Source organism: Saccostrea cucullata, unplaced genomic scaffold (genome assembly GCF_032062105.1).
Source record: "Saccostrea cucullata isolate Sc308-1 unplaced genomic scaffold, CSIRO_AGI_Scuc_v1 ctg2313, whole genome shotgun sequence".
In the NCBI taxonomy this organism is placed as follows: domain Eukaryota; kingdom Metazoa; phylum Mollusca; class Bivalvia; order Ostreida; family Ostreidae; genus Saccostrea; species Saccostrea cuccullata.
In genome coordinates, this window is record NW_026940555.1 from 15,054 (window position 1) to 40,699 (window position 25,646).

Here is a 25,646-nt window from a genome sequence, read left to right on the forward strand (position 1 = left end):
TTGTTGTACCACAGAATCCTGTAACTGCTTGACACGAGTCTCCAGTTCTGTAATCTTCTGTTCCTGAGGATGCACTCGTGTTGTCTTCAACGTTTTTAGGTCTGAAATCTTGGTCTTGTAGAGCTCTCTCTGTCTGTAATGTCATGTCTTTCCTCAGTTTTGATAGCGACTCTTCCACTTAATCTGCTTTCTCTCCCACAGTTTTCAGATTTTCATTCACAGAGTTTTCTACACAGGCAACTTAGCCACATATGATTCTCATAGTAGTATCATATGATTCTCATATGAGAATCATAGAAAAAGGGCATCATATGTGAATCATATGAAGCAAATCATATGATTTACATATGATTCACATATGTGAATCATATGAAAATAACTACATATGATTTGCATATGAATGATTTAAGTGTGTTTCAAGCCATTTACATACGAGAATCATATGAAAAGGACATCATATGTAAATCATATGAAACACTTAAGTGTGTTTCACTTAAGTGTATTTCATGCCATTTACATATGAGAATCATATGAAAGGGGCATCATATGTAAATCATATGAAACAGTTATGTGTGAACATTCTCTTTCAAAAATTTTCACATTCTTGTACACATTTAAAAATCAGATATTTCTGCTTTAGATGAAAATTCATTACATTACAATGATCTATCTTCATTGGTTAAATATTTCAAAATATTTTATATTGCTTACACAACTTTTTTGATAAAATTATTTTCATCAAGAGAAATAACTTATTTTTCACAGTGTACATTCTAAACAAGAAAATATACAAACAAGTCAGTAGCATTTGTCGATACATGTATTAAACATATTTTAAAATGAGTACAAATTATAAGATTTCAGCAAAATGATTAAGTAGTTAAACATGTATACATGTACAAATAAATAAAATAATTAGGTCATGTACTTGTATAAAAATACTTAATGACATGAAAGTGTCCAGAGCAAAATTAAAATATCAGCAATAACATTTGTCACGTATTCTCTATTGCAAATTTATGAAAAAAAATCATGTTATTTGATATTCTCGCATACAAATAAGAATGGGAAATCTTTACAGGTCAAATTCTGACAAGATTGTGTACATCCTCCACATTTCATAATTATTCCATATATTTCCAGGTTCTTTTTCCTTCTGTATCTTTTCAATATGTTCAGTTTCGTCCTCCCTCTGATTTGACCATTCTGAAAATCTCTTTGAACTGTACCAAAAATGCAAATCCACCAGTTCTCCCCTTCCTGAACAATTTCTTTGTGGCACAGAATGGTCTCTACAAAAATTGCGAAATTAAGAAGATTCTGACAAATATATTACTTTTGGACAAAAAAGAATATAAAAAAGTCTGTTAAACAGTGTGTAGTTACCTTAACTTTGAAGCAAGCCTAGGATCTTTGTATTTTTCCTTATGAGAGGCTGACTGTATATTGAACCTGTAAAACCAATATTAACACAGTAGATATTTTCTAAGCATAACTAAAACTTAAACTACAAGAAAGAGAGAGTATACAAGTTTCTAGTTTCTCAATAGTCTTAAATTTCTTACATTTTACCTGAAACTAGGTTCTCTATTAGTATTGGAATTTTTTTTTATAAATGTCAGTCAATGAATACATAGATGTAAATATTCAATGGATAAGCTATGTGATGTACTTTCAACACATACACATGCATATGTGTACCTTAAAAGTTTGCCACTGTTATTATTAATTTTTTGCTGAAATTCAAAAATTCAATTAACCCCCTGAAGTTAATGTATAGTTTCATAGCTTTTAAAGCCAGCATATTCTATTCATTAACTTACCATATTTTTAAAAGTGCATTGGATAAAAATTGTTTAAAAATGTAGAATACAACTTCTATATTATTGAGTTGAATTTATTTTTGATGAAGCCATGCAAACAATGTAGAATTATGAAGGAACAAAAAGAAATTATGAAGAAATATTTTGTCATAAAGGAGTCATTACAGTTGTACACTTTGATTTTTTATTGCAAGTGTTTCTTTTTACCTTTAATATTGTGATGATGCAATCGTCTGTCACAATCAGCTTTTGAATCAATCGCCAGTCTTATCAGCTTTGGGCTTCTTGGACTTAATAAAAAAACAGCACAGTGACACTGAACTCAAGTTGTTGAATTCATCTATAGGCCATAAAAACAAACATTTGTCATTAATTTGATGAAAGAATCGACTTGATAACGATCTCAACATACAAAAACGCCAAATTGCTATACAGGGTTTCTACTTTCACTTTCAAATCAGTACGTAACAAAAGTCTAAACAAAAAAGAAAACAAAGTAATGCCTTTAGCCTAACATGTAAATTATAATGTTTGCATCCGTTCAGAAACAAATTTATCCAAAATTACTTACAGATCACTTAAGTTATGCAGATTCACGAAATGCATTAATTTAACAATTACAAGTGTAACAGAGATTAGTTCATACGAACCTGTAACCGTAATGAAACGATATTTAAACAATATGAATTAAAGGTCTTTAAAAAATTGTTAGGAGATTACTTACTTTTTCCAACACCCAGCACTTCTGCTGCAGCAGTGACGTCAAACATGAAGTACACTTTGATCCGATAAAAGTAAAAACCGGTCCGGGAAAAATACGGATTTTTTTTTTACTCAAGTAATAAACCCAAACCCAAAAGATTTGAAATAAAAAGCAAATTAATTTATTCTTTATCAATTTTGTCTGGGATATGCATTATTTCTGAAAAAGAAAATTGTGAAAGGTATTTTTTTTATAAGGGAAAGGGGGGGGGGGTGTTAAACAGAGTAGAACTTAACATAAGTTAATGCTAACAAATTCTTTTGAAATTGATGTAAATTTAAATTACTATTGAGATATATTATTGAAATTGCAATTTTACTTGAGTATATCAAGGGCAAATTAGTGAATACTGTCTCATATGATTCTCATATGATCACTGTCTCATATGATCAATGTCAAAATATTCATATGACTTTTACCTGAGTATAAATAGGACAAATTAACAAACATGGTTTCATATGATCAGTTTCATATGATTCTCATATGACCACTGCCAAAATATACATATGATTCTCATATGTAGGACCTTTCATACGAGAATCTTATGTATATTTCTTCATATGATTAAAATATGTATTATCATATGATTCTCATATGATTGGCAACATATGATTCTCATATGATTGTATATACACATGCTTCTCATATGATCCACATATGATCTTCATATGAAAGGCAATGCATATGTGGATCATATGTGGCTAAATTGCCTATGTAGTTTACAAATAAGCTTCATAAAAAGAGTTTTAAGATCGTTATTTGAAACCTCTTTATGTTCATTTTTTTGCTTTGTTTTGAGTCCTCTTTATTTTGTTTTATCTGTCTTGTCTTGCTTTGTTCGTTCCATAGTTAGAATTTCCTTTTATTTTCTTACCGTCGAGGAGGTATTTGTACATAAAGGAGCACGAAAACGAAATGAGTGGAGAGTAACAAAGTAATTATAATAATGATATTGTTTCATGGTTATAAAAGTAATTATTTGTTTCATGGTTATAAAAGTAATAATTTTTAATTAAAAGTATATTTCAAGGTCAACTAAAATGTCACTAAAATTGTTTTTATCTAAAATCACACCATGATATTTGTAAAAAAAAAAAAAAAAAATAAAACAAATTTAGAGTTAGGATAGCCTTTTTACACATAACGTACCCAGTCATTTGCAACAACAATAAATTAAAAATTGATGTATTTCTTGGTTACTTTCCCGTGACACCTGACTCCCTTCCCTTATTTCAGAGGGGTTTATTTGAAAATAGTTCTTTCCCCTCATATTGATTACAAAATGGACAAATTGTCCATATGTTGTAATGTTCTGAAGACTAATTTGTCGTGAATTGCTATTTTAGAAATGTTTTTGTAATCTACACGAAACAGATGTTTGGTATCTGTAAGATTAAGGTTTCGTCAAAGGTCAACATGTCCAAAAAATTATATTTACAATGGCCCCAAAACTATGAGGGGTATAAAGTTAAAACTTTTACACTTTATAATTTTTTCATTGATTAACAGATAGAAAGTATCACTTGATAAAAAAAATACTTGGAAAAAATATTAAATGAGAAAAAATCTTCTTAAAAATGCATATATTTTCAAAAAATATACCTAATTATTTTTGCGCTCTTAGTGAAAACTATTATTGCAGAAACAAAATATGTTTATCAATGAAGGGCAAGTTGGACTTGGATAGCCTCTGGAAAGTTGTTTTCCCTGTTTATTTTGTCCATATGTTAAGACTTGGGAGTGAAAGTACATTGCAAATGGCGTATTTTATAGGGGTCTTTTATTTATACATGTCATGCTTTCAATAACAGCCTTTCAGAGACCATTCACGTCCAACTTGCCCTTCAATGATAAACATATATTATTTCTGCAATGATGGTTTTCACAAAAAAGACAGAATTAAGCAGGTGCATTTTTCTTGAAATATGCACATTTACTGATACAGTTTTTCTCAAAAAATATCTTTTTAAAAATATTTTTTATCAAGTGATACTTTTTATCTATTAATCAATGATATATTTATAAACTCTAAACGTTTTGAGTTTATACCACACATAGTTTTGGAGATATTGTAAAAATAATTTTTCCGTCATGTTGACCTTTGACGAAACCTTAAACCACTTAGTGACGATACCCACTGTTTTTACAAACATTATACATCATTTATTTTTAGCTCTACTGGTCAGAGACCAGAAGAGCTTATGCGATAGTTATGCGTCCGTCCGTCTGTCTGTAAACAATATTTCAAAATGCTACTCTTCCTACAGTTTTGGTCTGATTTCAGTATAACTTGGCACACAAGTAGACTACACTAAGATACATATTTCTGTTTATCATTTTTTAATTTCGATGAACCTGTTGCTGTGGTTACTAAAAATAGAAATTTCTGTGAAATTCTTTCAAAATGCTACTCCTCCTACAGTTTTGATCTGATTTTTATATAACTTGGCACACAAGTAGACTACACTAAGATACATAATTCTTAGTATCGGTTTTTGATTTCGATGAATGGTGTTGCCGTTGTTACTTAAAATAGACATTCCTGTGAAATTCTTTTGAAATACTACGTCTACTACAGTTTTGATATGATTTCAATTTAACTTGGTACAAAGTAGACTACTTTAAGATACATACATACAGTCCCTGAAACGTTCTACTTTCCCACCTCAAAGGTGAACGAACGCAGAGCAAACGCTGAACGCAACTTGGTGAACGATGTTTGAACGGTAAACGCAGAACGCGAACGGAGCGCGAACACGAGCGCAAAGTGAACAGTGAACGAACGGTGAACGCAAGATGAACGATTTATTCGGAATGCCTCTGATTTTTTCCTTGCGTTGAAATTATTTTATAATTCTAATTTCAGGTGCTTTATTATTATAAATATACAGTAGATAAATAAATTAAAAAAAATAATAATAAAAACATTTTTTCTATACATATATGCACCTATGATTTAGATCGAGTTTTATAACACGATTTTAATTGCCGTAAAACATGTGTATTTGTAACCGAACGCGTGTAGTTTAAATATAAAATTAATCTATTTATATATATAAAGTAAATATGCTTATCTTTTCACTTATAAAATAATGTGGACTTTAGAAGATAAAACTACTACTTATAGAATGAAATAATTACACTGTACGCGGTTGAATCAACAATACATGTATTTCCGTGCCAAGACTGAGTAAAATAACGGATATTTTAATTCACAATTGTCTATTGACGTATTGCATAAAAACCTTTTTTAAAAAATTCTAATGCAAAATATTCTTAGTTATGTGTCTTTTGTATTCTTTTATGATGATTATTTTAGCTAACTTCTACATGTCCCGGCCGTGATTATACCCTGCAAGATGATGGAAATTAAGAGGCATTCAAATTATTTGTAATATATTAAAATTTCAAAACTAAATAAGTAATGTGCTGTCATAGTTTTTATTGAACAGAGAACTGTATGAGAGAGAGAGAGAGAGATACCCCTTCAATTCTCAGATATCTGTTGTATTAAATAAAAATTATTATTATTTTACTTAAATATTCCAAGCAGTAAAGGTAATAATTTTTTTAGATTAACAAATCCATTTAACAGTAATCATTGGCTTTTATTTTCCGTCATCAAGTTCACACGGTCCACGTGTTTGTCCTGTCGATCAAATTTTATTCGACACAGAGGAGGCGTGGAAATCGCGTTTTACCGAACATTCCGAAGGCAGTCACTTAGTATTTCAAAGAAGTTTTAATATTTTTCCCTATCATTTCTAGATCTGCATGTTTTCTGCATTCCTGCAGAAAAAAAAATAAATAATAGGAACATATACTTAGAAGGATAGAGTTTGAAACATATTCCCTGCCAATTTAAAATACTACTGTCGGCACAAGTTTATTAAGTCTTTCCACCTTTCTGTGGAAAGACTTATTGGTTTTCTTCTGTAAATTCACATCATTTTTCTTCCGCTGATTTTTTGTTTCGACATTTATCGAGAGACTTTTTGTTCATCGTAAAGGTCATTAAAAGTTAAGAACAGATTTGACCCAACGCTTATGAACTATGACCCCTTTCGAAGTTATTGCCCTTTTCGCAAGAAATGCTTGTTATCGCTACTCCTCCGAAACCGTAAACCGTAGAGGTGCGCATTGTACACCAATGTCTTCGACTAATTTAGTCGGTTCTTCAAACTGGGAAGTGCGAAAGAATTCCTAAACCCCTTTGAGTAGTTATTGCCTCTGAAAGTTTTAAAGCTTACAAAATTTTTTAAAAACTTTTAAACGACAAGTGTTAAAGATATCGGACCAACTGCATGAGATCTTATGACCTTTGACCTTGAAAAGTAGGATAAGGTCAAAGGTCAAGGTCATTTAAAATATGACCAAATTAAGCTTTTTTGTAGCTCCTTTCTTCTCCAACAAATTTTATACACCTTTGCATCTTTAATATGTACTCTTAAAACCATTTCAGAGATTTCATGCTTGTCCCCTAAGATTGACCCCTCTTAAAGTTAATGCCCCTTTCAGTGTAAACCCTTGTTATCGCTACTCCTCGGAAGCCGTAAACCGCAGACGTTTGAATCCTTCAACAAAGTCTACGACTAATTAAGTAAACTCTTGAATCTATTCATTGCGAAAGGATTCGTCAACCATTTTAGCAGTTATTGCTCCTTTACAGTTTCTAATGTTTACGAAGAACTAAAAACTTTTTAACGACAAGTTGTAAAGACATGGGGACAATGCATGAGATCTTTCTACCTTTGACCTTGAAGATAAGGTCAAGTTCATTGGAAATGTATTAAAATTGCTTAGATATGGGTTTTTGTTGACCCTCACTCAAAAGTAATAAAGAAATATTCATTACCTTACCTATATTCAGCTTCAAGTGTTAATCCCATGTCTATCAGTGTTGTTTGTGTGGGTTTTTTTTTTGATGACCTTTGACCTTGATAAATGACCTTGACCTTTGACCCAAAGGTCACAATCAAGCTTCAGTATGTGCAGGGATTTATAACTCTCGTGTTAACAAACGCTTATATAATATTCCCCCCCCCCATTCTCTCTAAAACAAAAAAAAAATCAATAGCGACATAGAAAATTTTTGTACAACCCAAAGGACATCACAGATCAAATTAAAATCCAGTTTAGCATGTAGAAGACACCTCAAAGAAAGTGCCCTGAGAGTTTTACGGTGAGTCTCTTAAGTACAATTAAATTCTAGTGAATATCGGCAAAATCTACATTTTTTTACTGTCTGAAATTTAATTGCTGAGTATAAAAATTAATCCAAGCTGTATTGGCTATTTCTTCGATTGTTCTTAATATCATCCGATTCTCCTGCTCTAATACGACATTTCAATACCAAATATTCTTGCTTTCTTTAGTATGTGGAATTTATTTCAATTTTATTTAGATTTAATATGAATTTGAATGAATCTCGAAAATAGCGATTTTTCCTGTCAAATAAATTTCCACGTTCTCAATGACACCGTTTTCTTCCTAAAATGCATGTTTCAAGTTTAATTTATGCTGCTAACTATTAATTCAATTCAAATAGAAATGATTATTTAATCTGACTTATGAGTTCAACAAATCTGTCGAAACGCACGTGGCCTTTTTCAAATAAATAAATTGCTACGCAACCTCAACTGCATGTTTTCCCGTTAATAGGAATGTCATACTTGTAATCAGACAATATCCCTTACATTTTAACTCGAAAACAATCTCATTCAAACTCACATATACACCCAGGAGCTTGTCAGAAGTTTATTTACTGGAACTTCTTGACTGGTCAATGAATCAAGGAAATAACGGTAACTTTAACTCGACAATAATACAAGACAATTTCAACGGAACCCGTGGCGAAGTGGTTAGAGCGCTCGCCTGCTAATCAGAGGGTCCAGGGATCGAATCTCGCTGGAGCAGCTTATTTTTATTATTTTTTCTTTCTTCAAATTTTTTATTTTTTGGCGTTTTGGGGCGTTTTTCTTCTTTTTTTTCAACTCAGATGACACGGAAACACTTTAAAAGGTGGAAAGACATCTTATTGTTCTCTGAACAATTAGTTTACTAGATCTAAAATACTTTTGTTTAATTAAGGTCTTCCGTTTCAGACGGAAGACCTTATAGTGATTCTACTGTTTCTTTTTAAGGTCTTCCGTTTCAGACGGAAGACCTTATAGTGATTCTACTGTTTCTTTTTATTATTTTTTTTCCCCCTTTTCTTGTAAATCGGATTTCTCAGAGATGGCTGGACGGATTTTCCTGAAATTTTCAGGGATGATAGAGAATGGAAATACGCTCAGGCGTTTTTTTCATTTTTTCAAAATTCACTTCCGGTCGTCAGTTATGTCCGATTTCCGTTTTTTTCAAAAATGTGTTGTCCGAGTCATATCTCAGAAACGGTAAGAGATTAAGACACCAAACTTATATGAGTAATAGATCTTGATTAGTAGGCAAAACCAATTGGGTTAACATCGTCCGCCGTCACTTCCGGTCGTCACAGGAAGTGATCAAAGAAATCGAAAATTTCAACTTTTCTGTTATGAAATTATTTTTGCATCACATTATAGCATCTTATTTGTAGTTTCAAAATATATCAGTTCAACCGGAAACAAAAACGACAACTTCCGGTTATAAGAGAAAAACTGCATATTTTCAGTATTTTTCTTTCCCATAAATATTTTTTATAGATAAAGTATTTGTAATGATTTTTGGATATGTTATTTAGACTGCTAATGTCTACAGTAACATCAAATATCTTTGTAAAATTCACTTCCGGTCGCGTGATTTCCTGTCCTCAAAATAAGAAGTTATCATAGCTAGATCTCGTAAACGGTAAAAGATTAAGACACAAAACTTGTAGGAGTGTTAGATCTTGATGAGTAGGCAAAATCAGTTGTGATAAGATCGTCCGCCGTCACTTCCGGTAGTCACAGGAAGTGATCCAAAAAATCGAAATTTTCAACTTTTCTTTTATGAAACTGTTTTAGCCTCACATTAGAGCATCTTATTTGTTGTTTTCAATTATTTCAGTACCACTGGAAACAAAAAGAGACAACTTCCGGTTAAAAGAGGGAAACTACATAATTTCACTGTTTGTCTTTCCAATAAATATCATTTATTTATAAAGTATTTGTAATGACTTCTGGATATGCTATTTAGACTGCAAATGTCTACATTAACGTCAAGAAATTTTTGCAAAACTCACTTCCGGTCGCGTGATTTCCTGTCCTCAAAATGAGAAGTTATCATAGCTAGATCTCGTAAACGTTGAGAGATTAGGACACAAAACTTAATAAAGTGGTTAATCTTGATGAGTTGGCAAAAACAATTAAGATAAGATTGCCTGCCGTCACTTCCGGTCGTCACAGGAAGTGATCAAAGAAATCATGAATTTTTAACTTTTCTTTTAGGAATACTTCTTGGCATCACACTATTGCATCTTAATTGTTGTTCCGATATTTGTCCGTCCCAAAAGAAACAAAAACAGCAACTTCCGGTTAGGAGATAAAAACTTTATTAATTGAGTATCATACTATCCCATAAAAATATTTTATAGAATAAGTACTACGAGACTACTTCCTTCATTCTTATTAAATTGATAAATTTTCAAAAAAACCTTTTTTGTTGTCAAACTTGATGGCTCAGTGGTTGGCGTGTCAGACGTTCATTCTGGTTTTGGGATCGAGCCTAGATCGAGGATTCTTTTTTTTTTGCATTTTGTCCTTTATTTCTTTTTAAATAGAAAAATTTCCTTCTTACAGATAAATAGAGAAGAACGGAAGACCTTATTTGTTGCTGTAGCAACAAGAGTATCTAGTTCTTTTTATTATTATTTTTTTTTTCCCTTTTTGTTTTCGACGATTTCTCAGAGATGTCTGGATAGATTCTCATGAAATTTTCAGAGGTGATAGAGAGTAAAAATATCTTTCAAATGCAGATTTCAGTTTTTCAAAATTCACCTCCGGTCGTCAGATATTTCCGATTTCCGCTTTTTTCAAAAAAGTTTTGTCCGAGTCATATCTCAGAATCGGTAAGAGATTAAGATACCAAACTTATATGAGTAATAGATCTTGATAAGTAGACAAAACCAATCGGGATAAGATCGTCCGCCGTCACTTCCGGTCGTCACAGGAAGTGATAAAAGAAATCGAAAATTTGAACTTTTTCTTTTTTGAAACTTTATTGCATCACATTATAGAATCTTATTTGTAGTTTCGAAATATGTCAGTCCCACCGGAAACAAAAACGACAACTTCCGGTTATTAGAGAAAAACTGCATAATTTGAGTATTTTTCTTTCCCATAAATATTTTATATATATAAAGTATTTGTAATGATTTTTGGACATGTTATTCAGACTGCAAATTTCTACAGTAACGTCAAATATCTTTATAAAATTCACTTCCGGTCGCATGATTTCCTGTCCTCAAAATGAAAAGTTTTAATAGCTAGATCTCGTAAACGGTAAGAGATTTAGACACCAAATTTTTACGTGGTAGATCTTGACGAGTAGGCAAAACCAGTTTGGATAAGATTGTCCGCCGTCACTTCCGGTCGTCACAGGAAGTGATCAAAGAAATAAAATATTTCAACTCTTTTTCAGAGAATCCTTCTTGGCATCACATTATAGCATATTATTTGTATTTTCAAAATATGTCAATCCCAACGGAAACAAAAACGACAACTTCCGGTTATAAGAGAAAAACTATATAATTTGAGTATTTTTTCCCCCATAAATATTTTCATAGGTAAAGTATTTGAAATCATTTTTTGAGATGTTATTTAGACTGCGAATGTCTACAGTAATGTCAAATATCTTTGTAAAATTCACTTCCAGTCGCGTGATTTCCTGTCCTCAAAATGAGAAGTTATCATATCGATATCTCTGAAACAGTAAGAGATTAAGACACAAAACATGTATGAGTAATAGATCTTGATGAGTAAGCAAATACCTTAGGGTAAAGGTTGTCCGCCGTCACTTCCGGTAACGTCAAAAATCTTTGTAAAATTCAATTTTGGTCGCTTGATTTTCTGTCCTCAAAATGAGAAGTTATTATAGCGATGTCTCCGAAATGGTAAGAGATTAAAACACCAAACTTAGAAGACTTGTGGATCTTGATGAGTAGGCAAACCCTTTTTGGTTGAGATCGTCTGCCGTCACTTTCGGTCGTCACAGGAAGTGATCAAATAACTCGAAAATTTCAACTTTGCTTTTTGGAATCCTTCTTGGCATCACATATTGCATCTTATTTGTTGTTTCGAAATATATCAGTATTACTATGACACTAAGCATATACAGAGCTGTAAATGCGAACCTAATATACACGTTGTCAGCTGCAGAGGAAATTTAGCTGAAAAGCCGTAGGCCTCAGGAAAAGGTGTGTATCTCAGAGGTAAGGTGAAAGACAACATATAGGGAGTGAACTCTTTTTTAAATGAATGGCATCCTGGGTCATCAATAAGTTGAAAACATTTTTCAGAGGGTAGCTGGCACACAATATTCAATATATAAGAGAACTCATTCTCTTATAAACAACCTGTGTAGGATATAAGTTTTCAACATTCCAAAATAATTCTTCTTACCAAGTCTCTAGACAGCAAAAAATCATATATACTAGTATATTAGAGCAATGAATGTTCAGCCTCTTTTTCTTCACCTGAATCATGACTAACTTTAAAAATTACTATTAATTTGTTTTAGTTTGCAAGAAATTCAATACTGTGATTTGAAAACTTCGCCTTCTATATATTGATTAGAGTTAGTCATGAAATATCCTTTTGTCATGTGCAAACTTTATTTACCTTGTTTGTTTACATGTTTATTTCTCTACAATTATCATGATTATGGTACAGAAATCATTCTTCAAACTCAGCTGATTTATATATCCCAACTTTGTTTCTGAGACATTAACTCACATTATACATGTAGTAATATTAATATTTAAAAAAAAACAAATCATGAAATTTTTACTGGCATGGGGTTATGACATGAAAGTAAAAATATCTACTGCATATTTTTTCATTCAAAAAATGAATATATTTTAATGTTGTGTATTTTTTTTACAACAGCATTTAACAACAGAATGATTAACATAACAGGGTAACATAATATGCCCACTTCTTTTACTGATAGGGACATAAAAAAGGTACACTTCTCATGTCAATGTTTCATTACATGTAGCACCATGAAATATTCCAAAAGTGAAAGGTGAACTTAACACATCTGCCATTTAAAGAATGTCAGAACTCTTTTCAGAAGTGTAATTCTTTCATTCAATGATATTCATTTATTTCGCTCTGGAGAAAAGTGGAAGAGATAAAGATGGTTCAAGCGAGTTGTTCAACATCAACAGCCATTTTTTTCTTTTCTTGGAGAATGGTTCTGAAAATAAAGATGACAGAATATCACTACTAAACCACAAACATAATTGGTTGGGTGCGTTTGTTTTTGTTTGACACATTAAACAAGAGGCCCATGAGCCACATCACTCACCTGAACACTCCAACCATTTCTTAAAGAGGAGAGGGTATTATATGAACAAACTTGAATCTACACTACCTGATGATGCTTTCCTATAAATAAGATCAACTGTGGCTTTGTTATTCTTGAAATGAAGATTTTTAAAGACGTTTCAATCATATATATTTCTATGTACGACTATGGTCAGCCATTGTGACCCCGCCAAACCCCAGGAGGTCATGATTTGAAAAAATTTCAATCTACACTACCTGAGGATATTTTCCCATAAGTTTCATCTTTCCTAGCACAGTGGTTCTTGAGAAGAAGATTTTTAAAACATGCCATTAAATTTTCACTATTTCTGAATTATCTCCCCATGAATAAAGGTAAGGTCCTTCATTTGAACAAACTTGAATGACCTTCACCCTAGGATGCTTTGTGGCAAGTTTGGTTGAAATTTGCCCAGTGGTTCTAGAGAAAAAAAAATGAAAATGTGAAAAGTTTACAGACAGACGGACACCGGACAAAATGACAGAAAAGCTCACTTGAGCCTTTGGCTCAGGTGAGCTAAAAACATACATATTATTCTATTTGTATTTTCATCCTTATATCTTATAGGCAAACTATAGTTTCCTAAATATTAAAATAATATACAATTTTTCGGAGATTTTGTCATTTAAGTATTGCTGCTCAACATGTTTACTTACAAAAAACAAAATGTGTTTGTGAAATGCTGATGCCCCGGTATGGCATCAAATTAGCAAAATCTTGGTATCCAATGAAGGGTGTTTTCACAATGATTACATATATATAGTATGAGATCACTAGCCCCTAGCATTCAAAAGTTATGGCCAAGGTTAAAAGTTTTTCATAAGTATGAAAATCTCTAAGGTCGAGGTCAAAAGGTCAAGATAATTAGTATCTAATGAGAAGTCTTGCCACAAGGCTTACTTATGTAAAGTATGGAATCCCAAGTCCTAAACATTCAGAAGTTATGGCCAGGGTTAAAATATTAATAAGTAGGTCAACCATCAAGGTCATAGGGTCAAAGGTTTTGATATCAAATGAAAGGTCTTATTACAAGCATTAAACATGTAAAGTATGAAAGCAATAGCATTTAACCTTTAAAAGTTTTCGTCAAGCTTTGCTTTTTTAAAGTAGGTCAAACTCCAAGGTCAAGGTCAAAGGGTCAAAGTTCTGGGTATCCAATGAAGGGTCTTCTCACAAGAATTACAAATGTGAAGTTTGAAACCATTATCTTTTACCGTTCAAAAATCGTGGCCAAGGTTAAAGTTTTTTCATAAGTACAGAAATCTCAAAGGTCAAGGTCAAAAGGTCAAGACTGGTCGTATCCTATGAAAGGTCTTTCCACAAAAAATAAATAAGTGAAGTAAAAATGTCTTGTTATCTACTGTTTAAAAGATATGGCCAAAGTTAAAGTTTGGAATTTTTGCGTAAAAGTGGAACAAACTCCAAGGTCAAAAGGTTAAATTTGGTGTTACCCAAAAGAAAGGTCTTGTCATAAGGAAAATACATGTGAAATATGAAAGTCATGGCTCCACTAAATCAAAAGTTATGAGCAAGGTTAAAGTTTTTGTGTATAAACAGAGCAGACATAGACAGCTAGACAGCAAACGGACACGACAAAAACTATAAACCCCCGAAACTTTGTTTACAGAGGCATAAAAATGGAGGTTCCTTTTCTAGGCATTGTTGCAAGATACAAAATAATGGCTGTTTCTTATATAATTCTTTTGGAGATACATGTATCTTTAATTGCCAATATCAACTAGAACTGTCCAATTGGGACAACTACCCCTGCGGAGTTTTTCATCAAAGGTGCCAAATCAGGAGTATTTTATGGATCAAAGAGGTGTTCATAATTTTCTTATAAACATGTAGAGTGAAAATATAATTGCTCATTATATACTTTTTAATCAGTTAATCTAAGGTGCAACCTAATGAAACATGAAATGAATTCTAATATGTTGTAATTACATTGTTTGTTTTAGTATTGAAATAAAATATTGGAACTATTTGGCCATAACTTTTGAACTAGAAGAGATAGAGCTTACATATTAAAGGTGCATGGACACAGATTTGAAGTTAATATTTTCTGTATGATATCATAATTTATGTATTTTAATAGCATTTCAGAGGAAAATATATTAAAAATCTTATTTCATCTAAGGTTATTGAAACTTTAAATTAATGGACACATTCTTGAACTCTCACAAATATAAATTTCATTCTCAATACTCAGGAAAAGTGGCAATCTTGTGTATAAATGAAAAATATTAAAACTGTAATCCAGAAAATTACAGGTAAAAAAATTTGAGATCAAAACATACACACAGTATATTGTCAGTCTATGCAGTTGTGGTGAGCAGACTTTAACAATTGAACACACTCTGTGAATCATAAACCTCAATGATAACAAAGCTCGTGCCCTGTTTACAAAAACTGTGTATGTTTAAAGGGTGTGTTCAATTTGCTAAACTCTGTACACGACACTAAGCCCTGAATGACGATACTTGTTAAGGGTTTTCCTTTCAAACATTTCTATTCTGAATATAATTATTTTTCAGGTTTAAGTTTCCATATTTTTCATTTATACACAACAAGATTGCCACTTTCCCTAAGAATTCAGAATAAAATTAATATTTGTGAAAGTGCAAGGATGTGTCAATCAAACCCATCAAAAAATTTTAAGTTTCAACAATTTTTACATGAGATTAAGATTTTTCATATATTTTCCTGTGAGATGCTATTCAAACATAAAAGTTGTGTGTTTAATATACAGATAATATTAACTTCAAATCTGTGTTCATGCACCTTTAAACATGTGTATTAGGCCACGTATAATTAATCTTTAGATTCTCATCCTAATTTGCTAAAACATTGGGGCGGGTGGGCAGATTTTATTTTTTATAATTTTAAATTTATATATAAGTATCAACAAAACAATGGATGCCCCGTACTCATTTTTTTTCACTATGTTAATGCAAATATGAATAGATTTAATTCTTTTCATATTTTTTTTTAAATATTTAAAGAAAACTTTTGCTTCAAAAATTAAATATTTATTGTTAATTAACAAATTATCAAGTACACATTATACGGCACACCCTGAACAAAATGAGCATGATGAGGTGGGGATATCAATAAATTGTGTATGTGTGACTTCTTATTTTGTAAAATCTATATGTGTTTATGCTATTTTTTCTTCTCTGCCTTCTCTATACTGACAAATTATCTTTTCCTCACATATTTAAACTGCTTTTATTGCCGATTTTTCTCCATTCTTCACATGGCGTTTTTGCTATAAATAGCGACACGCGACTTTTAATACAGACGGGAGAAAACTCTTAAACGTTGACTCATTCTTACTGAATAAAAATACACCAAAATACCCAAAAATCAAAATAAAAAACATCGGCGCGGGACATTTTGAGAGGGGCGGACGGGGATGAGAATCTAAAGATTAATTTTATATGGCCTTACCTAGACTTTCTACAAAATATACTATGATTTCTTACCTCGTGACTTGGAGGTTTGACCTACTTTTCAAAAAAACTGAAGTCATAACTTTTGAATAGGTAGAGATGGGGCATTTACATTTCACATCTGTGACATGACCTTTCTAAATACACAATAATTTTTTACCCCATGACCTTGAACATCGATGATTGAACTTCTTTTTACTTCCTTATAACTTTTGAGAAGAGATTCATTATTAAGGTTTTTCATATTTGACATGTGAGAAGATATTTCCATACATGCTATAATTTTTTACCCCTTGACCATGACCTTAATGATTGACCTAATTTTAAACAAATAATTTTAAAGAAATCAACTTTGACTATCTTTGAAAGAATAATTTCTTGAGAAATCACAGTAATTTGAGGGTAGAATTTTTTATCTTGACAATAATTTATTCTCAATGATTTGCGTATAATTTTGTTAAGCATTTTAAGACAAGAAAATTTGAAAAATTCTGCATATTGACATTTAAAAGAATTCATTCTTATACTTTTGAAATTTCATTAACCAGTAACTTTCCTGGACAACATCTTAATTTCATTTGCAAAATTTCATAGACAATGCAAGATACTTTTTAATTTATACAGAGGATATAGAAACCGATTAGAGTTGTAATTTTTTTGCTTTATTATAATAAAGTTACAAAATATGTTTGCTTTGTGTATAAGATTTAATTCAGATGGGAAAGACATCCTGTAAACAATTAAGAAGTCATCAAGTGGCTCTACCTCCTATTATTTACCCACGAAAACATGTGAGCACTAATTATTATGCAAAATTCACCACTTTTAAATATGCAGAACACATTCTTCTTATACTTTAACATAATGTTTGATAGAAAATCATAAAATTTTCGTTTTTGATTAACACAATATATTGCAAATAAATCCTCTTAAAATACTACAATTTAGAAATGTAAACCAATGTATTCATCAAATCTTATGTGGAGAAATTACCTTTAATTTGTAGATATTTTTCATCTTCAGGATATGTCGAGTTTACTGCATTGGAGTCTGGCCATTGAAAGTGGATGTAGATTCTAATCTGGATCTCCGTGAAGATTCTGAACACAATAAAAACACAAAATATTAGCAACATATATTATACTCATTATCAAATAATTTCAGCACTATGCTCTTCTTTACAAAGATTAATTCAATTCTTACTTAATGATTAGCTATTTATACAAATAATATATTGTTATCCAAACAATGTCACATGATCTATCAACCATTGAAAAGGTGCCAAAATTTTATTGAATATATAGAAAAAAAAAACTTAAAATGAGGACCAATGACTTTGAAATAAAGATTTTATCTGATAATAGATTGACTAAATCTATTTTTCACCAAACAAAATGAAAGCTAATTCCTATTCAAAAATAATGTGAATTCAAAATTAGTCTCAACCTTTATTTTATTGAGTTTTCAAATGAATTTCAATAGCTTCATGATAACTAAAAAATAATGATTTTTTGTGCACACAGGCTTCCAGAGAATCAGTAACATATACATGATCTAATGTTGTTCCACCCTCTGTTGTGTGAAACTGCACCAACTGCATAAATCCCATAGATTCCAAGAACTTTTGAATGGGTCCTTGCATCTTCATTCATGTCACCAATAATAATCAACTTGCTAAAATGCTTCTTGTAAAAATCCACCACTTTTTGCAATGTGCCAAGAAAGTTGTTTACAGGCAGTACACTTGGTCGGTAGAGTACAATGATTGCGATATCCTCCTCATGCATTTCTACAGTTAACCCTTCTATATTCTTGTTTTCCAAAGGATTAATCAAGATTGTCTCATTTGTTTTCTTTTTGTACACTCCAACTCCACCACCTTTAGCTGTTTTTAGTCTTGTCATTACATCTTCACTATCATCATAACACTGGTTACGAGGAATATGGTGAAAGTCACACCCCGAAATTTCAATATCTTGGATGTTCTCATGTTCTCTCAGCCAAGTTTCTGTTAAACATACAAAATCAGCTTTCTTCAACCTGTCGTCACAATTCATCTCCTGAAAGTGTCCTCTCAAACTCTGTACATTAAACAAAAGAATTGTTTTGTAATTCCCAAACTTTGTTAAACTGCATGCCCATTCTTCATCTAAATTGTATCTCTCCATTTTATTAAGTGCTAACTTCACATCTAAATCAGCATAAATTTTTTTTCTGCAGGACACTTTCATCATTTGTCTCAATGAATAGCCCATCCTTTGAAGTAACTCGGCTGACGGCAACATATGCTTGACCAGGAGAGAAAGTCCGATCTAAATTTACAACAACACTTTTGGCAGTCATGCCTTGAACTTTATGTGCTGTGCATGCCCAAGACAGTTTCAGCGGAAATTGATGTCTGACAACACTCTTTATATTTTTCTCATTTATCTCTTCCTCCACTGTTTTAATTGGGACAATATATCCTTGTGGTGTTTTCCTCCCTTGTATTTTACCAATACTTGAACTATCAAAAATGACCTCAACTACTTCTACTGCATGTGCAGGCTGTTCTCTTTTAAACACAAAATTTGAAATATATCCCATTGCACCGTTCACTAGTCCATCCTCAACACTTACATTTCGTGTAAGCATTACTCTTGCATTCACAGCCAAAAGTAATGAAGCAGTAAGGCCATCGACTCGGGTACTTACCAAAGGTTTGTCACGTAAAGTTAATTTCCCTGTTGTCTTGTCTTTCTGATAATCTTCAGCATGCACTTCTATTAATTCTTCACAATTCCCGTGCAACATTTTAAGATTGTATTCATTTGCCTCTTGGTTTGTAGAATAAACATGAAGAACATCTTCTGGTCCTTCTCTAATGCATTCCCGCAGTGTCCCCAATGCTTCGTCTGATAAGGGTTCTTCACACGTTCGAACACGCAATGAATTCAGAACAGTTGCAAATGCTTTATCTTCACGTTGTCGCATTATTTCATCCAATTCGACCATTTTAAAAAGATCTAACCAGTAGTCAACTGGATATGAACCATTTTCTTTATACAGCCTCTCATCTTTTCGTTGTTTAACAGGTGGAAGTTGATAAAAATCTCCAACTGCTATCACAGATACGCCACCAAATGGTTCTTTACACTTTTTTATTTGGACAAGTCTTTCATGAATGTAGTACAATAGTCTTTTGTACACCATGGAAACCTCATCAATGACCAAAATCTGCAAGTGTTCTAATCTGGTTCTTAACCCACTCAAACTTTGTTCCTTCAGGGGTTGATATGGAATTGGTAAGGCTTTTGTTAAAGAAAACACATGATGAATGGTATTTCCTCCAATATTGAATGCTGCTGTTCCTGTGAAAGCTGTGAGAATCACTGATACTGCATTTGGAGAAGGCAGTGATTTTTCAAAGAGACGAGATGCTTCATAGTGTATTGTCTTTATCAGATGACTTTTTCCTGTCCCTGCTCCTCCAGTTATAAAGATGTGCATAGGTTTTACATTCTCTCCAGACATTTTCTTGACACACCATTCATGAACAGCATAAAAAATCAGCTTCTGTTTGTCATTCAAACTGCACAGTAAAGGAAGCATCTCTTTTCTGGTGCTTCGAGTTTCCCTTAAATGATAAATGGCATCTTCAAAACCAGTACACTCAATTTCGTTTGTGATCTCTGGTTCTGTATTCTCATCATTCCTTAATTTTTCATTCAAACATTCTCTTCGATTTAATTCTGTTTCTGGACATAAACTTGCCCATGCATCCTCTGGTTCACCAAACATTTCTAATGCATCCTGGGCATTTTCAAGATCATCCTCACTTTTTGAAAAGTAAACATAATTACTGTCCACTATGCTTTTTACTTTCTCTAAGTTTGTGTTTGGTTTCACTCTCACATGTCCATTCTCATAAAATGTCTGGTACAAATCAAATCCAGTTGGTCTCAACTGATTTAGATTCCAGTATGGCAGGAAAAGTTGTAGCAGACACTGATAATATTTCTCAGGAGCGTTATCTCGATGGAATCTTGGATATCGTATAACAGCAGGTTTGCCTCTACTTCTCTTTTGAATGTTACCCTTTCCATTTCTCAATTCATACACACCATATTTTTTGCCCTTAGGAATCTGAGATTTACTAAGCACTCTGTACTCTGAACAGAATTCAGCAAGACACATTTTATGGAAAATATCTAACTCAGGACGGTTTTCATACCTTTCCACAATATTTGTCATCCACACACTATTTTCCTCTTCATCATCATTGTCATCTGCAACCAAATCATTTTCACCAATCTCAACTTGCCGATTCTTTTTTATTTGTGCAAGAGGCTTACTCAAACGAGTCGGATTTTCCCCCACTGGTATGAAAATGACTTTTCTTGAACTATCTTTCATCTTAAGATTGTACACCCTATATACTGCTTCTTGTGCACTGACCTCTCTGTGATTTAAATACGCTGATCCTACCCTCTTGATGGTATCATGTGCACTCAAGTTTCCCTCTGCTGCTTCTATTTGAGTTTGCTTTAATAGCATTCCCATTTCCCTTTCAGACTTTGAAATGTATGATATAATGTAGACAATGCAGCTGAAAGGGTCCAATACATACTGTATATCCATATTTGCATCCCAACTTTTGAGCAGGCATGGGTTGTACTGATTTGTCCACATTTCTGTTGGATTTCGTTTCAAAACAGTGGTTGTTTTAGAGGCCAATACTCTGTGTGCTCTTTCATATAAATCCTGTGATAGATTTATATTGCTGAATACTTCCTCTGTTGTTTCACATGCCTTTGCATCATCCATTACTTCATTCCACACCTTCAACAAAATCTCCTTTGCCTGCACACTACCTAACTCACTACTTGACTCATCCACATTTTGTTCTATTTGTCTTGAAATGAATGTGCATTCTGAAGGCGGTCTTGGAAAATTGAACCTACATTCTGTATTTTTTTTCCTACATGATTTTGAGTGTCCTTTGCTGTGTTGCTGTACATCCAGAACAATTTGTCTAAGTTCTTGGTCAATGTCCCCTGACGGTAGAGCACATGTGACATGCCTATCAATGAAGTTACAAATTGTGTCCTCACTACCCTCATCCAATTTAGGAGCATTCTCAACCCAGTACAAGCAGTGCATATGAGGAGACCCCCTCTGCTGAAACTCAACTCTTACAAAGTAATCTACAATAGTTCCAATGGGTTTTGCTGGTGACAATATTACATTTTTCTGGAATATATGGAACCTATGTTCAAACATTCTTGCAACAGTTACAGGATTGCTTCTCAGAATTTCACTTTTCTCAGACCAGTCTAGATCAGAAGGATTTCTGTTGTCATTCATATGTAGCATAATTGAACCCAGTATTTCATTCCACCTGAATTCTGCCGCAGAAAAGGAACAAAACCATGTGGGGATTCCAAGTTGTCGAAGCATAGCAAAAAGTTCTTTTTGTGTACTTGACCAATATGCAGGTGTTCCTCTAATTGGTTGCATAAATCGCAAAGCCTCATCACTCTTAAGCAGTTTTGCAAGTACAGCAGGATTTTGTAACATTTCTGACGTGACTGGTAACCCTCCATCAAGTTTTGATACAGATTTGCGAATTGAAATTTGTGTTTTCTCAATAACCTGGTTCAATTCAGAAAGGTACTGACTAAAGAAAATGTAATTGGTATCCTTTGCAAATCTGTTATCTGCATTCATCAGCCTGTTGTTAAAATATCGAGAAAGGGTTATCCTTACATCTCGACTTTCATTCCAAGAATATTTGCCTGTTGGAAATAAATAAGGAAATGTCTTTGCTTCATTGCCCTCCTCTTGCAACATTCTTACTGGATTCTGTCCTTCACCCGGAGCAAGATTATACACATCATCAAAGTAGTGATCTAGAACTTCTTGTGCAATATCTACAGGCTGTAAACAAGTATCTGTGGCAACTTCTTGAATTACACTGTTCTGTTCTTCAATTATTTCTTCATTGTCTAATGCTTCTGCCTGGCTTAATAAGTTACTTTGGTCATTATCCTTCTCCCATGTTGTGTTGATTTCAACATCATGATACCACTGATTGTTTTCTTTCAGGTAGTTGAGAGCTATTTTAACGTGATTTGGGTTTACAAACTGATATTCATAATATCCCTTGTATGACAACTTTCGTTTGAGTTTAACTCGTAACAAGAGATTTTCATTTTCATTCAGAGGTAAACTGCTTGATTTCTTTATGTTTGATGGAACACAAACAACAGGTCCATGCACATTTTGTTGGCCACCTTTTGGAAGCATTGTTACTTTCATGAAAGGTATATGCAGAGCAATTAGATGCTGCTCTAAAGTATTCAGGTCATTGAGCTCTGGTGGAATATCTTCCAAACACATTTTGTTGAAAGCTGCTTCTGCTGGAACATTTCCACATAGAATTTTTCTATGACATGTGAAACAAATCCATGTCTTTGATTTGGGACAATTAGGAGAACATCCAGACACACAAGAATGAACATACTTCTTATCAATGCACAAATTTGCAACTTGAGCTGCCTTTATATTTCTCTCATACATTTCAACTGTACATCCTTGTACCTGGTTTTCAAACAAAAGGCGATGGCAGCAGCAACATACATATTCTGGTCCATGTCTAACACAATCTTTAAATGATTTCACTACTTCATCAATATTTTCAAGCATTACATGCAGCGCTTGTCTTTGTTTTTGTACAGATTCCTTTTTCTGTAGCTTTGTTTCTGCACTGGAATGATATCTAACTTTACTGGCTTTTTTAACCTTCTCTTGATGCTGTTTGTTTGTTTTATACCTTTGTCTACTCCTTTGTTTGACTTTCTCTTTGTGGTTTTGGTTTGTTTTATACTCCTGTTTGCTCCTTTGTTTGACTTTCTCTTTGTAGGTCTCGTTTGTTTTATATTTCTGTCTGCTTCTTTGTTTGACTTCTTCTCTATGTGACAGATTTGTTTCATACTTCTGTCTACTTCTTTTTTTGACATTCTCTTTGTGAAGCTTGTTTGTTTCATACTTTTGTTTGCTTCTTTCTCTCACTTTTTCTTTGTGTAGGTGGTTTGTTCTATATCTTTTCACACCGAGTTGTTTTAAATGTTCACGATAGTTTTTATCATTTCCGTATCTTTTCTTAGCATCTGCAATGCATTTTGTTTTGAACTTTGGGTCTGTTCTGTACTTCATGTTTTTCCTAAACAATTTTTTATCTTCAGCACTTATATTCGACATTTGAAGTTTGCATCTTTTATTTTGTCGTTGTGTTTTCTGGTTTCTCTCTGTATCAATTTTTCTTTCATTTTCTTCCAAACATGATGGATTTTTTAAGGAAGTCACTGTGATATTTTCTCCATTTGTAATGGATGTAACAACATTATAATGATTCTGATTTATGTGATCTAAATAAATGCCACCTAAGGAAGTCACATTTTCTTCTGAATTTACGATTTGTCTAGAGTAAGTAACCCATCTGTTCTGTGAGTATGTATGAATTCCACTTTTCAGTAAATGGGATAGTGCTAGAATCTCTACTTCAGTTGCCCATTTTCCATCCATGAGCATGCCTGACAAGGAAATGTGGTTTTCTACAGAATTTTCACCTGGCCTTAAGAATGATGTGAAAAGTAAACCATTTTCCAAGAGGTGATTGCATATTGCTAAACGTATTGACTGATGGTAGTCTTGCTTTCCCGTCAAACAGAATGAGATTGCTCGAAAGAAACAATTTCCATCTGGCTCAACTGGTACACTGTTCATTGGTGCTGTAATTTCCTGTCCATACTGATGTTGATTTTCACACTCATTCACAGAAAATGGTATTCCTAAGATTTCACATTTTGTTTTCTTTTGATCACTAGAAAGTGGTAAAAATCTTATCTGATGGTTCTCACTCCCAACAAATTCTACCTCATCATCATTTTGTAAGCTAGAACTACTACTATTACATTGAAAGTTGGCAAAATTGTTCAATTCTTTCTCTACATCACCGAATTGTAATTCTTTATCAATGCCTTCTTCCTTTCCCAATGAAAGCTGTCTAGCTGAACATTGCACTCCAGTTATTTCACACTCAATTGCTTCAGTATAACCCATTGACTTAGCTAAAGACAAAATATGATTGCATAAATCTTGAACGGATTCGTGCAAAACTCGTGTACTTCTTCCATTTACACTTTGAAAACCTACAGAAGACCTTGAGTGGGAATCAAATGTGAAAAAGTTATTGTGAGATTTCCCAATCAAAAATGTATTTCCGCCAAAACATACAAAACACCCATCACTGTCATCAAGGGCTATTTGCAGTGCCTCCAACAATTCATGAGCATTGAAGTCAGCATAATCTAGAACTACATTTGCTAAGTTTATCAGACTTGGTAAAGACTCGTTTGCTTTAAACTCATACAGTCTACCAAAGCATTCGAAAAACTGAGGCAACTCACTCACTAAAAGGTATCTGCTTGCAATTGTAGTACTGCACTGTAGATATGAATACAACTCATCTCCTGTTGCCAATATTTTGTTCATATCTGCTGATTGCCATTGTTCACAATTCTTCAGTTGATGATACGCAGCACAGTTAAGGTTACAGTAAGGAGGCGGGGCCTAATTTGTACGGGAAATGTTTACTATGACGTCACGCATAATATCAGGTCTTCAAAATACCACAAAAATAAAGTTATTTGCTATTTCAAACAGCTGGATAGCTGTATACTACATACAAACTTACTATTACATGCAGTTTTGTCATTTATTAAATCCCACACATCAGTATATAAACGATGCATCGATCGCAATGCACTTGTCAATGTGACGTCATCTCGCAAAAATGACGCAGTTTTTACACAGTTAGTGGCTGATCAATTCACATTTTTTACAATGAAAAATGTCTTGTGTTCTCAAATAAAATATTATTTGCGGTAAAATAAAAAGCCATTAACTTGGATGCGATGTTGATTTTAGTATTTTATTCATAAACTGTACGTGCATTTATCAGACATGCGATTCTGTCGTGTGTTTGTATGCAGATTCATTGAAAAAAGTAATGGAAGGGCCCTAATAAATCGATTTATTGCAAGGGCATACCCTCAA

The 25,646-nt window shown here is 32.9% G+C and overlaps 1 protein-coding gene and 1 long non-coding RNA gene across 2 annotated transcripts; both read right to left on the minus strand.

The window, feature by feature from the left end:
- Positions 1–1,117: 1,117 nt before the first annotated feature.
- LOC134255599 (uncharacterized) lies at positions 1,118–2,903 on the minus strand. The gene is made up of 3 exons (XR_009989586.1): positions 2,548–2,903; positions 2,031–2,113; positions 1,118–1,292 (listed from the first exon to the last, which is right to left on the minus strand). It is a non-coding gene; the product is annotated as an uncharacterized LOC134255599 (long non-coding RNA).
- A 15,840-nt stretch (positions 2,904–18,743) lies between these two features.
- LOC134255598 (uncharacterized) lies at positions 18,744–25,082 on the minus strand. Its single transcript, XM_062738125.1, has one exon. The coding sequence runs from the start codon at positions 25,080–25,082 to the stop codon at positions 18,744–18,746; it is 6,339 nt and encodes a 2,112-aa protein (XP_062594109.1).
- Positions 25,083–25,646: the final 564 nt, after the last annotated feature.

Coding starts and splice junctions, on each gene's coding strand:
- LOC134255598 (XM_062738125.1), bottom strand. CDS start 25,082: ATGAACAAAATATTGGCAACAGGAGATGAGTTGTATTCATATCTACAG.